We start from the raw sequence: 14638 nt of genomic DNA on the forward strand, positions 1-14638 counted from the left end.
CTGTAGGGCTAACTTAACTCATGAATCTATATCTAAATGTAGCAAAGGTTATTAGTGATAAGAGCATAAACTTTTGCAGAGGAAATGTTTCAAAAGCTGAAAATACCTTTATTAATACTTGTCTTACTCTTCCCTTAACAAGAAGACCTGTTTTACTGACTACAGGGCAAAGAATATAAACATAGTATACAGAATCTAGAAAATACAGTATTTTTTATTAGAAAAACTTCTTGCTATTGTTAGAATCTCTTTGGTGAGGTTTTCAGTACCCTCTGATATGCTGCAAAACAAAACTATTTCTAGGTCTAGAATCACTAATTTTTTAATTCCCATCTAAAATTTAAAATGATGTAATGGTTTTAAATGGTCAGTCCTAAGCTCTACTACATTTGTGTGACATCGTATTCTGTATTATAAACCAGGGCATAACCTTGCTATAAGTTGTTTGGTACAGGCTCTCTTGGCTTAAATTTTCAGTCCTAACTCTAGTTACTTCAGCATGACTTTGTTTTGGAGGAATCCAGTTTGTTTTGGGAAAGAGCATTCTTTTATTTCTGAAAGCATTTTACAAGAAGGAAAAATGCAGGAAAGAAAAATTAGACGACTAAGTGCAAAATAGAAGTATAAAATTTATTTAAAACCACCCACAAAGTTCTGTGTAATCAGGAATGATACAATTTGTAATAGTCTTTTTAAAAACTCATGACAAGATTTAAAATATATTTTCAATTACAGTATTCATTTAGCCTTATTCAGTTAGGACAATAAAAAATGAAAGTTTACGTTCTAAACAGATGAGACACACAAGAAAAATAGAACAGAACAGACAATTTCCACAACAACAATTTTTACATGTATGTTTCAATACTAGTATCAACATTTCAATGCATCTTGCTACATAAACATGAAATCATGTACAACAACTGCTTGCACCAAAAAACATAGCTTAATTAGATCTTTCAAGTAACATGCAGTCACAACTCACAAGTCTTCAAGTACTGCTGGTAAGGGTTCCCTTGTCTGCAAAGAAGATTTTAAGGTTCAGTTCCTCAGCTAGTGTAACTCTTCACAGCTCCATTAGCCTGATGAAGCTATGCTCAGTTAAACCAGGAGGGAATCAGGCCCCAAATATTTTTCAAGAAAGGAAGTAACTTTTATACTTTCTCCTGTAAATACTGTGACATAATGAAGTGCTTTTTCTTTCTGATTTTTTTTTCTCCCTGTACATAAACTTCTTTTGCTTTAAAAAGTTATTTCATGTTCCAGATCTAAATACAGTAGGTTGGTAACTGGAAATAGTCCAAAACCTCAAATTCAGAGCTCAAAAATAAATATCAAATGCATCCCAAAGAAAGAAGGAGAAAGAAAGCAAGAAAGAGAGGAAGAAAAAAAGAAAATCCTGGCGATGTTTTGTTGTTTGCTTTGGCATACTGTTAATCTAATTTTTTTATAGCAGGGAAAAATTCATTAGCCATAGCATTTTAATATGGTGTGCCCTTACAAATTAATGTTCTTTCTTACGATAACAAGTTTTGAACAGCATTTACGACCTGGTATAACACTGTCACATTATGAAGAGCTGTCCTCTTCCAAACTGAACAAATAATCTTAGAATAATTAATTTTTAAAGCCTGAAGCGTCTAAATATTTGGATTAGTTAGAACTGGCTCTCTTTTAATGATATTGGGATATCAGGTTTGCTTTTCTGGCCTACAGTTATTTTTAATTTAGAGGACCAGAGACTCACAAAGTTCAGACACTGACTTTTGAGTTGCATGGATTCACACAACTGGCATTCACAAAGTTAGTATAAAATCTGTTCTCATTAGGCTCTACAGTATCACTAAAGTTTATAAAGTTAAGAAAGAAAATAAAGCATTTTGTTTCTTGTCAAAAATGTTATTTTCTCTTTTTTGAAAGAGAAATATTTCATAACTGGAATATAGTGGGGCCTGATGCTCACATAATGCACCCATTGGCAGCAAGGAAGCTTTGCATGACTCAAGCATACAGAACAGGGCCAACTTTTTCACTGTCTAGTATCACCACAATTAAGGCAGACAGAAAGTGTTGGCTTTTAGCTATGTCTCTCAAAACTCACCCCACTGTGGCAACATCACAGAGTACTGCACACCCTGTTGGGTCTTAAGTCAGCAAAGAATGGAGCTAAGTAGATTCTCACAACCCTATTTTATGTGATCAAGTAAAAGGGATCAAATAATGAAAAAAAGCAAGTAATTATTTGAGGAAAGATTGCCCAGACTTGGAACTAACATTATTCACAATTCTGCTAATTTCTGGCCAGGACATTATCTGAGGTACAAATCTTTTACCACATTCTCTTTGTAGACAAGGTTGGAAGAAGCACAGCCAATATAAATGAATACTTATAACCTGTTACAAAATAAACCAGACCAGTTTCTTTTCAACCTGTATTTCTAAACTAGTAATAATTTGGATGTTACTGGCCAATGTGTGTGCAGTAGGGATATCATGAAATTGATTTCTGATGATTGTACAAATCAGTCTTTTGGCTACGGTTCCCATTTATACTAATGACCTTTTATACCATGATCAGTGTAACGGGATATTCCAAAGGATGTAAGCTAAATGGATATCCAGTTAAGGCCCTTTTATCCTTTTAATGTGATGCAAAGGACAGTAGTATAAATGAGAATCAGGCCCTTTATTCTTATTTTAAAAAAACACACCCAAACCCTAGACCTTTTTCCATTACAATATTATAATAAAAATACAGATATACATGTAAAATATTTATCAATCATTCAATTCACAAAACTTTCCACAACAGTAATTAAAATGTTCTGTGGCAACAACTGCAATACTGAACGTCAAACTAACAGTTCCCTTGCTCCAATGCAACAGCGCTTCTTTGGAATACAGTTCATCTACTGTAACTGGTAACTCTGTAGATTAACTGCCACATCTGTCCTGCTTCTTACCTGTGTACTTTTTTGAGGTCTACAACCTGCATCCTTCCACTTTATAAGGAAAGCTGGTACGGTGTGCAAAGCGTTGAGAATAGCAGTCAACCAGTCACACCAAACAAGGGTAGGTCACCTTAACATAACTTGTTTAGCACCCCAATCTTGAATTCATTGCAACTACACTGTTGGAAGATTCTATCATTTTAATATAAATACAGAGGCAAAAATGACATGTATAATGGTCCAGTAGAAAAAAAAGAGAATAGATGCTGTTGTGGGAAGAATTAAGGATACAGCATTGAGAAGCATCTTGTGTCATTTAAAGCTAAAGTTAAGAGTATGTGGTTAGCCACTGCAAACCGGGATGAAATGGGGAACTAGAGTGAAAAAAGGATTCTAACATCTTTGCATCTCAAAAAGAGGAAAACAGTGATGCTGGCACTCCTCTACCCTTTTATAAAAGGCAGATGATATTTAATTATTTTCTGCTCAAGCTCAATCAGTTCCACTTGCTGCTACGGGGGAAGAACAAAAAAAATTCCATTCTTCCACTCTTTTTCCAAGCAGTTCAATGTCAGTTAAGGCATTTAACTTACACACTACTCGCGCTTCTCACAGGGACTATGGCTGATCTCTGCACAGAGATATAACCAGAAGATGCAATGAAACACTTCTGCTCTTGTACTTGTGCACGGTCTACAGAGTCTGTCTTATGTCTGGATTTGAACAAAACTGATCGGGTAATTCAAAAGAAGAGAGGGCATTACAAAGAGATGCTTGCAACAGAAGCAAAAATATTCAGCTCTGCAGAGTCATGCCTGTGAGCAGACAGTTTTTGCTAGTATTGCAAAGTGTCTTTTATTCAGCTACTTCCAGATATAAGAACAGCGTCTAACAATTACATCGAGTTCAAAAAATTAATTGGAAATATTTTAATTGGACTTAGAAACAAGAAAACACTGATAATGAAAGATGATGAATGTCCCTCTCTCAGAATGAAAAATTATCAAACTGTAATATACTAGGCTCCCTATAGGAGAACATGAATTAAAATCATAAAAAAGAAGCAAGGAACTGCTGTTTAAAAGATAACAGATAACTGAAAGAAAGAGATTTTGGAAGAGTCACAAGAATAATAAATTCTTAATGGTATTCCTGAGATGAAGATTAGCTGATTTACATACAAAGCAGAGACAGTTTGAGAGAAAAAAAATTCACAAGTAGGCTGACATCTATATTGCTACTGCTGAGTACTAAAGTAGATCTACAGAGTAGAGTAGTTATAAGTGTTCAAAGCGTTCAGCAGCAGGTTATAGTACAACCCAGTGCTGACAGCTGAAGTAAGTAACCACAGGAGATGATCCATAAAGACACCTTAGACTGAGAAAGGTAGCTGTAGTACCACTGTCATCTCTATGGATTAGAAAGCAATACATGCTAATAGAGGCTAGTAAATTTAAATGTTCTTGAGGGAGATAATACAGCGCTATATTGAGAATAAAGACTTAATAACTTAGGAAACAAGTATATAAATGACTAAAAATTGAACTCTCTCTTGTGAAATAACCAAAAATGTTTAATATAGCGGCAACAAAATAAACATGAAATATGTTTTAAATCACTCTTTAGAAGAAATAAGTGATCTGTGTATCTTGGTGCCTGATTAAGTATTACTGTTAATAATGTTTCGTCTTTGAGAAAACCTCAAGTATAAATCTCTTCCCTTTATGTAATTATACTTTTGCAGCAACGTACTGAAGGACAACCTAAAGCACCTGTGAAAACTGTCTGACTACGATATCAGATAATTCCAGAAGACACTGAAGCCACAAAAACACTAAGTAGGCACATCTTCAGAACGTCTGACACTGGCCACTCTAAGATCAAAGGCGGCCACAAATGTGTCATGGACTTAATTAAAAAGACTTATGTATTTAAAATAAGATGTACCAAAGAAAAATGTCAATAGAAAAGAAATACCCCAGCAACCATGAATGTATACAGAGAAGGCTGGCTCAAAAGCCAACCGTACCCTTCACAGCTTTGTAACTTATTAACGCTTTGTGTCTGATTAGCTTTCCACATTCTGCATCTTGACCCTGGGAAGAATGAGCACACTGGTGATGACAGCAGTGCTTGCTACCTTGTTTACACAGAGTAAAGAAAAGGTGACCACTTTTTTTTTTTTTTTTTAAAAGAAACCAGTATATGCACACAGAGAACAGAGGAAACATGACTGTCCTCAAAGGAACTAAAGGAAACAGATGACTTTGCACATATATCCATGGCTGTGTGACATGATGACACACCCTCACCACTGGGACACAATGCTGTGACACAGACACTGCAGTCCAGTACCGTGGTGTCACAATAAGCAGTGGACGTTTTCTCTACAGTGGAAAGGGACTCCCTCCACGCTTCCTCCTGAAAGTCAGATTACCACCTGACAAAGTTAAGAAGAAACCCAAAGAATGTTTCCATGTGTGATTGGACTGTTCCTCATCTCTAATTTTATTATTTAAGATCAGAAGATATATAGCATCATGGGGCACAGGCAGACATCTTCCATATGTGAGAAATAAAACACACTGACAATTTTATGGAAGATATGTCACAGCGATCTTGCTGGTGAAGAAGTTTAATGACCACCACGAAGCTGAAAGAGTGTTCATTTAACACTGCATGAATACATTGCTGTTATGTATAAAAAGTGTGGAAGTGGACATGCAATTTAGTTTTTCATGTATTTGAGGGTGTGGTTATTTCTTCCTGTGTGCATAGAGATTACAGGATTTCTGTCAAAAATTGAGAAAAGTCATATATAAAAAAAAAGTAGATTAGAAAGCTGATGACCACTTGAAATAAGAAGCTAATTTCAAAGAGAGATAATTTTCATAGGAGATTAAGGGCAGTTTGAACCTTACATTTTAAATATAAAACATGCAGATAGAGTTTTATTCGTTTGTTTCCATAAAATCTCTTTCTTGTTGAGCAACCCATTGAATAAGAAAAACTAAAAAAGGTGTCAAGAATATAAGCCTGAAATGGGTGTGAAATAGACCCAATGGTTTTGCATGCCTTAAAACTTCTAGTGAAGATATTACACCTTTCTACAGACCTTGAATCACTTAGTCATGGCTACCAGCAATATTACCCATTAACCTCTGTATTTAACCAAAAGCACAAGAACTTTTATTCCAAATCTCTCTCCTTCTGTCCTTGCAAGCCCTATTAATTGTGGCAGGGTTGCTAGCGTCTGAGTAGGCACAAACTTTGGTCAACAGTATCAGTATCCAGCCAGTTAAATAAGAAAATTGCATGAAAGCTTGATAAATTAGCACATTGCAGTCAACAGGGCTGCAGCAATGTAAACAGGACCCAAATTTAACTCACTGAATTTAGCGTAATACTGCAATGATGTTAAAAAGATCTTTTAAGAAAGAAAGCTGCTGTATGTTACAAGTAATCCTAACTAGTAAAGAAGTTGCCATTTACCCATGCTTAACATAAAATGTTGCTTAAGATACTACAGTTATTTCCTGCTTTACATATAGAGAAGCACTGTCATAGCTCAGATAAGGACTTCTAACAGCAGTTATTCCTAAATAAGAGTTAGCTTAGAAAGTCCTTACAGGAAAATCTGAATACAACTGTTACAGCCAGCAAGTCACAAGTAATTGTGAGTTCTTTAAAAACATTTTGGGTCTTGTGACAAAAACATTTTATAGTTGTTGTTGCTTTCTGTAATACAAGACAGCGTGTTACAAATCAGTAAGCGCAGGTGTCCCATGCTGGATCAGGACAGTTTTTGCGAGGGTACTGTGAAAAAGTACAAGGACAGCTACATCCCATCATCAGCCCACACCTGTATCCACCTACTGTTTTTTCACTGAGAGCATAATGCCAGCTGTTAGAAACCACGTAAAATATGTTGGTCTGACCTAGCCCTTTGCAGCCACCTTAATTTTGGATCCAGTTTCTGACCTGGCCATCCTGGAAGGACTTTGTTAAGGGGTAAGAGCGAGTTACAGAGTGGCTGTGTGGGCCAGAAAGCAATACACCCACAAATTTGCGACTGTTGAGAGGCAAGTATTGTTATCAAATGATAACCTTACTCAAACTCAAATATAATTTTGTGTACAAGACTGATAAATACTCTGAAATGTTACAATAAATAGCACACAGTTGTAAAAAAACAGTAAATAGTTGTATTTTCTATACCGCAGTACAGTAATAGAAAATACTAGCTTCCTGCTATGGGCCACACCAGGAGACAGAGTGGCCAGCTAACCTGCCTGTTAGATACGCTTTGAAAAAATAGCTAGGTAAAAGACAGTCAAGGAAAGAGCACCGCAAATGATATTTTGTTGTACAGATGATGTATTTTTCTCATGTAAAGTATTCTCTAATAGAGGAGTAACTGCGAGCTTTAGCACCTACCAGTTAATAACATTACTATTATGTTAAGATATATTTTTCTCTTTTAAAATTTCCATTTCAAATAAGGTAGACCTGGACTTACTGATGCAGTCACTTGAGAGGTGACTTGCCAGGGGCTATGTTAGGAGGTATCCTTTTGTATGCACCTATTCCGTTTCTCAGTTCTTTGAGGGAAGCTGCTGGTTTTTCAATGGAACATTTTTATCTTGAAGGCTCCAGTCATACGTATGTTAAAGATGGACCTTTGCAGGGGAAGATTCAAGTAAAAATGATCCACTTCAATGCTCGGAACATCTTAAAAGGTAAAGAGATGGCTCTGTGACTTACTAATTTTGTGTAGAAAAACTGTTATTCACATAGGAGTGCTGAATGAGAAATGATTTTTCAGTTTGCATTATACAAGCTAAAGCTATCAGCACTATCAGTGAAAACAATAAACTATTCCTTCCTGTAAATGATTTCTCATGATGTAGGACAAGGGGTTTCAGATAGTAAATACATTAATGGAACAGCTAGAGAACGTACAGTACTACTTACTGTATGGACAGCTGGAATTCTTACTAATCTTAGGCTCACCAAAAATATACAAGTTTTAAAATGGAAATCTAAGGCACACAAAATACCATAATGATTTGATGTATACTGTATATTACATAGTCAAGAAGCATAAAACTGCTGGTACAAAAGGATGGCATAATATTGGTTTTGTTTTATTATTATTTACAATCCCTTCATATCCTCTATTTGAACTAATATTAAGCTTTGAACTAAAATTTGCAGCATACCCGGTTTTACAAATTTTACTTAAAATAGGTAAGATACAAAGAATGGGTTCAATTCCGCCACCCTTTGCCATCGACATTTTTGTTAATTTTAACAGGAATCTGTAGAATTGAATCCAAGATCGTTACACCATGATTGCTACTCCAGACCTGACCTGGCTCCTGCAAGCACTACACTTGTATACATTTATACAGGACAATAATCTCATTGATCTAGGGCCGTATTTAAGTATGTGTAGCACCAAGGTCCTAACTGGCACTATGTGTTAAAAATACAACTCATCTAATTTTCGTACCGAAACTGTAAATATAATGATTACAGCTCAGCTTTTCAAGAAAAAAGCACCTTGTCTAGGTTTTAAATAAAGCGGATCTAGATATTTCATATTCCTTTGTTACAGCACCACTACTTATAATATTATCAAGTATATTATTAGTATATTTTCACACTGGAAAACTCCAACCTCATTATACCCATGGGCCACCCAGCCGGGGAGGATCCCAAGGCATAATTAAGGTACAGCTTCGTCTCTGGGCCTGATCCTGCAGCTCTCAGTCACGAGAGGAGTCCCCGCTCGAGCAGGCCTCCTGCCTCCGACGGGACAGGTACAGTTAAGCAGAACTGTGTTTGCATGGAAGAAGGTGCAGGATGAGGTCAGTCCTTAGCTAACGCTGTCATTTGGTAATTTGTTTAAATAAATAAGTTTAAAAAAGAAATACATAGGAGAGGAGAATCAGAGAGAAGAGTGGGATGCTACAGTATTTGAAAGTAATGGAGTGTCTGTTTTTCCTCTGGTTTCACAAATATTCATTTCATGATATGTCACTTTTTCAACAGAAACGGAGAACATAAACGTCAAATGTTTGGAATGAAGAATACAACAACCCTTTCTACATGAAATGTATAAATCAGTTAAAACTTTTACAAAACATTTTTGTAAAAAACTGTTCGAATTTAGAAAGCCTTAGCTGGTGAACATTACAGAGGGGTTATTCTCAACTACAAATTTGCCGTTAAATGTTAGAAATTTCTTACTTTTCCAACACTTGTTTTGTATTTTTTCCAAATTAGTATTAATTATTTTTTTCAGAAGAGAATAAGGCAACTCTAGGGGGTATTTTTTATCCCAAAACAATCCTACCCCTGAGGCATTAGGAACATTTGGTTGTCATATAACTTAAAATGCTCCAAATGAATGAGACTTAAGCACTTATTGCTCAAATAAATCATAACGAATGCTGCCTTTAAAAAACAAATAATACTTCTAACTTCCAATAGCAACACATGTATTGACAAGATGTTTCTTAATTTCATATTTGTATTATCACTTACAAATAATAAAAGTTTCTGTATTTTATAATGGTTGTTTATATGTAACATAAAATCTTCAATGAAAAAGGGCAAGTCTAAAAACAATCATATATGCTATTAGCATACGTACTGCAGCTGTAACAATATGGAACTCTACACAGCAAGAATAAAATGATTTCTTCTGTAGAGTATGCACAAACCTTAGACAATATGATCCTTATACTATACTATTTCAAGTTAATTTTAAAAATAGAAAGTGCTTTTAAAATATATATTTACAGCTTAAAAACAACTTCCAGCCATCATTACCAATAATTTCATTTCATACATAATGACAAATCTAAAGAGAAAAAAAATTCATTGGTTTTCTAAAAGATTTATCTGCAATTTGGACTATATAGCAATGGTTGGAAGTTGTTAAAGCAATGGCACCATGAAGTAATAATTCAGCTTATTTATTTTTAACTGTTTGATGTGGTTAAGCACCAAGAGCTGTGTAGAGCTATTACTGTATAACTTGATTTAACACCATAAAATGTGAACCTGTTAAAATCCCTATAAATGATTTTTGTAGTAAACAGACTTGATTTAAAGCACCAAAATATAAATTCCTAAAGGTAATAAACTGAATGATTCAATCAAGGTTAATAACCTAAACAAAGTCTTTTTTTAGAATGTATTAAAACTATACAACTTTTTTTCTTTTTTTGCTTAAAATGTGCTTGAGCACCACCAAATGTTAAAGTCACAGTTTAAGAAGAAATTCCCCCCCCCTTTTTTTTTTACCTCAGCCTTAAAATGGTTGAGATGAACAAATAGTAAACGACATGAGACTTGTTCTTTAACAGCACCTTAAAGAAACACTGTGTAACACTGCACCAAGAGGAGGCATTTGATACTAAAACCTATGCCCAATGGTTATAAGGCCCTGCAACTCGTGTGAGGGCGTAAGAAGATACTGTTATTACATTATCTTTAGTTACTGTTAATGCTCTGCGTGATGGAATTTGGTTGAACTCATTGTCTTCATAAAAAATCTCTCTGTTTTCACTGGTTTGCTTTGTTTTCCTGCTGCTAGAGTTTAGTTCAGTATTTTCCGTTCCTAATCTTTCTGCTTCTTTTTCTTTCTCTTTTGCCCTCTCAGCCATCTTTGCTTCCCACATCGCTAAACCATGTTTTGGCTCATTTAAATTTTTGTGTTGGTAGAAAACTAAAGAAATTCGTGTGGGATGATTTCGGTTGGGTTTTTTAATAGGTGTGGTAGCATGGAGTTCCCGTCTTGCACATTCAATTAAGATAGAACCATGAGAAGGTGCCACAGCAACACCACCAATATCGTCATCCAAAAAATTGTGCTCACTGTCTGACCACAGTTCCTCAGCTTTTTCTTCAGAATCAGTCGGTTGTCCCAGTGCACTGTTTTGCTTTTCATCAGCACAGTCAAAGTCACACATCTGTTCCTGATGGGAGCTACCCTTTTCCACGGGGCATCCGTGAGAACAGTCAGCTTCGTTTCCGACTGCGTCCTTTGCTGGAGAGTTTAGCGGTACTGACAAATCACAAGAGCTGATCATCTGTGAAGAAGGAGAATTGTCTAACTGAAGCTGACAATTCTGTTTGTCGGGCTGATGTTCAAGTATACTGGGCAGGGGGTCTTTATGGGCTGGGGGGCCTGAAGCAGTGACATCTGGAAGAATTGGTGGCACACCATTCACCTTATCATTCAGCAAAATTCCAGTATAATCTTTGACCGACACATCAAAGTTCTTACAATTAATATAAGGTGTCACGTGAGGTTGCTTACTACTGCATTCAAAATACCCGTAGGGAACTGAAAAATCTTGTTGAATATTTGTCACTGCTGCTATGTCAGGCTTATGTGCTAATGATGAATACGGATGTAAACTATCCACCTTAAAAGGGGAGGAAGCCGTATACTGTTTTAATAAAGAGCAATTTTTAGTAGTGTTTGAAGTATGTTTCATGGCATAGAGGTGATCGGAAGTCTCCATTTTTATTCCAGGTTTTAAAGCATCTGTTTTGTTCCCTAAAAAAAATGCACACCAAAGTGTAAGTATTTTTCCTCGCTTAGTTAATAAAATATACCATTTACAATATTTTCATAATTGTTTTCTAATATGAGATATAATTACAACTCTAATTTTTTCAAAATGGTAATTTCATATTTTTATGAATATTTTAATGACTTAAAGTAGTATGTTAATTACCTTGCTGAATTAGTGCCTTAACCTTTTCCAGTCAGACTGCTCAGTGGTGGTATATAAAATAGAAAGGTATTTCACAGAGGGATGAATAAAATAAATAAAATCAAATAAGTACTCAGTCCAGATTCACACAGCCCTACATAGAAGATTTTACATTAATTGATGAAAGTTTGGCTTTCTGAAATTAAGCCTGCAAAACAATCAAAATTCTTGACAGCCTTATCCGAAATTATGATTGAAGAAAAAAGTACATTTATAGATCATGTCCATCTCACAAAAGAAATACTGAATTACAATGATCTGTGCATTAGCAAGTAACTTCTCAGAATTAAAAAAAATTACTGGCAACGTACTCAAGGTAAATCCATTTCTACAAACCTGCAACACGTGATTTGGCTCTTTCTCTTATCTAATTGCCAAACCTTGATTATTTCAAATCTTCCTGAAAGCATACTTGGTTCAAGCTTATGTCAGCTCCCTGATCAGTTCCTAGTCCTGGCGACACTGCAACTGGGCGCTTTTATGGAAGAGTCCCCTCGGATGGCTCGTTCTTGTCATGGATGAGTTTCAGCTAGAGCCCACTGAAGTAACGGGAAAGAACTCCACTGACCCCCGGCTGCCTTTGCATCAGGCCCTAAAATTGCTTTACGTCTCTTTTGCTGGCCAACTAGCACCCCACAGAGAACTCTTACATATTCTCATGAAAGACTGGCTCTGTCCATAAACACACAGACTGTTAAACTGCTTGAATTAATACTGAATATAGAGGAACTATTCTCTTTTGTATTCTCTCTTATAGTAGTATATAAATAGTTATGTATTAAAAAACATTCTTTCAACAGGAGTAAGAGAAAAGCAAACCAGGATAAATTTTAGACATGTAATACAGTTACTACACAAATACTGAAATTATGCAGGGACAGAAGAAAACTGCATCAACTCTTTTAAAGACCTCTTCTATGAAATCAAACTCAAAACATAAAGTCATTGAATTACGAAAAAAACCCAGACTGATGCCTTCTTCCTAAAAGATTTGAAACAGCAATTGAAAATCGCATTTTCCATCATCTCTGAAAGAGAAACCTATATTCTCTGGGAATAAGTCTTTACACAACCCACAGCACTCTCGCAATGGCTGTGGCTCCAGCAACCCCCCCACCTCTCGCCAGAAGCAACCTGCTCCGTGGGGCGACGGAGCAGAGATCAGGGCGGCAGCGCCGCTGGCCGAGGGGAGGAAGCGGGACAAGGACGCAGAGGCACAAGGGGCTGTGGCAGGGGGGAGCAGGGAAGGAACTCTGGGGAGACAGTTTGTTTTAATTACATACACGTAATTCACACTACTGCTGAATCCGACTGGTTTTAGTGCTGGTTTAACCTATCATCTGTGGATTACAGAAGTGAAAATATGGCAATTCAAATGGCACCTGCCACTATAAAATTAAGAGGAGAAACAAATGTACATTTCAATTGTGACTACGTGTCCTCTTGTGAGAAAGAATTTCATGTCTCTTTGCTATTCTCAATCACTGGTCAGCACACGCCAGCTAAACACCCAGCTGGACACACTGAAACTACATTAAGAAATTAACATTTTCTACCTATATATGTATTAGAGAGATATATATAAAAGCAAATATATATCTGGTCTGGTAAAAAGCTACACATTCCTTTGAAAATAATCATAACTTCCTCTGGCTTTCATTTAATCTTATGATAAAAATATTACAGATGTTAACAAACAGAAGGTAACATGAGAAGTTAACATGAGAGAAATGTATGAGAGAAGTCTGCAACGGTTCAGATAAGACGGCATCATTCCCCAAGAATACCTCCTGTTCAAACGCAACCTGGTGCGACTCCATCGGGATCTGGTGGCTCGTGCACTGCTCCGCTTCGGCCCAGCTGCTCAGAGGCCAGCTCAAAAACTGGCTCTAAGTTGGTGGCTCACTGCTGGTTCTGTACAGGCCAAGAGTTGCTGCCAGCCATATGGATAGAGTATTTAGGGAGACAAAAAATAACCTTTCCACATGTAAGGAAAGATGTAAGGCCTCTACCTTTAATGTATTTCATAGCAATTTAGGATTTCAAGCGCTCTCAGTATTATCACAAATGTAAAAATTAAGCGTTGTGCTGCTCACTGTTGATAAAGGTACATGACAAATAGCCCTTCGTAATATCCAGTGTTCTAGAGAGGACTTGACAGCCAGTACTCAAACCAGTTCTTCATGTACCCATGGCTGAGGAGCAGACTTAATCTGTCTTCAGCACTAAAACAGCCCTCCTCAACACCATCTTTGCAGCAACATAAAAACACAGAGCAGTCCTCTTTTATCACTTTTCAATTTCGTGTCCTCAATGTGATGAAGACAGGTGGGTCCAAGGACTCTTTTAAGGGGGATAGAGTAATGGCTCTGAATATATAGTAATGGTCAGGTATCTCTCAAGAGAAGATACTAAATCTGTGCGATGGACAATACGGAATAACCAGCCTCGCGATTCCTTCATAATCCTCTGAGCCTACTCCAAGGAGCGCGACTCACACGGCCTAAAGCATGACAGGTTGTACCCCTTGCATACAATTGTCATCTTAGCTCATACAACTGCACATTCTCCATATTCTTTTTAGTATTTAAAAAGCAAAAGCAATACTCTGAAATCATCCTCATCAGTAAACTGAGTACTACACACTGCATATACCGTACATCAGTATTTCCTCCTTTCCAGCTGATGTGAAATCTTTCTATGTAGCTGAATGGTCTTTTGTTCTTGTATTAGGAGAAAATTAATAGCAGTGTCTGGCTTGTTTGATGTACCTCTATCAGTACTCTCTTTATTCATCACCTACCTAAAACTATACAGCCAGTATCTTCCCATAATGAGTTTTTCTATCCTTTATTTGTTTTCATTATCTATTTTTCAAACCCTTCTGTC

At 36.4% G+C, this 14638-nt stretch overlaps 1 protein-coding gene across 7 annotated transcripts in view; it reads right to left on the bottom strand.

Moving 5' to 3' along the window:
* Nucleotides 1-609: 609 nt before the first annotated feature.
* The window catches only part of TET1 (tet methylcytosine dioxygenase 1), an 86759-nt gene continuing 72730 nt past the window's right edge, over nucleotides 610-14638 (bottom strand). For 5 of the 7 annotated variants that reach the window (XM_064513652.1, XM_064513649.1, XM_064513651.1 and 2 more), the window contains one exon: nucleotides 610-11529. In XM_064513652.1, the coding sequence (XP_064369722.1) occupies nucleotides 10388-11529 (1142 nt within the window). In that variant the 3' untranslated portion in view covers nucleotides 610-10387. The other 2 variants (XM_064513655.1, XM_064513654.1) reach the window with 2 other exon arrangements.

Source organism: Dromaius novaehollandiae, chromosome 6, assembly GCF_036370855.1.
Source record: "Dromaius novaehollandiae isolate bDroNov1 chromosome 6, bDroNov1.hap1, whole genome shotgun sequence".
In the NCBI taxonomy this organism is placed as follows: Eukaryota; Metazoa; Chordata; class Aves; order Casuariiformes; family Dromaiidae; genus Dromaius; species Dromaius novaehollandiae.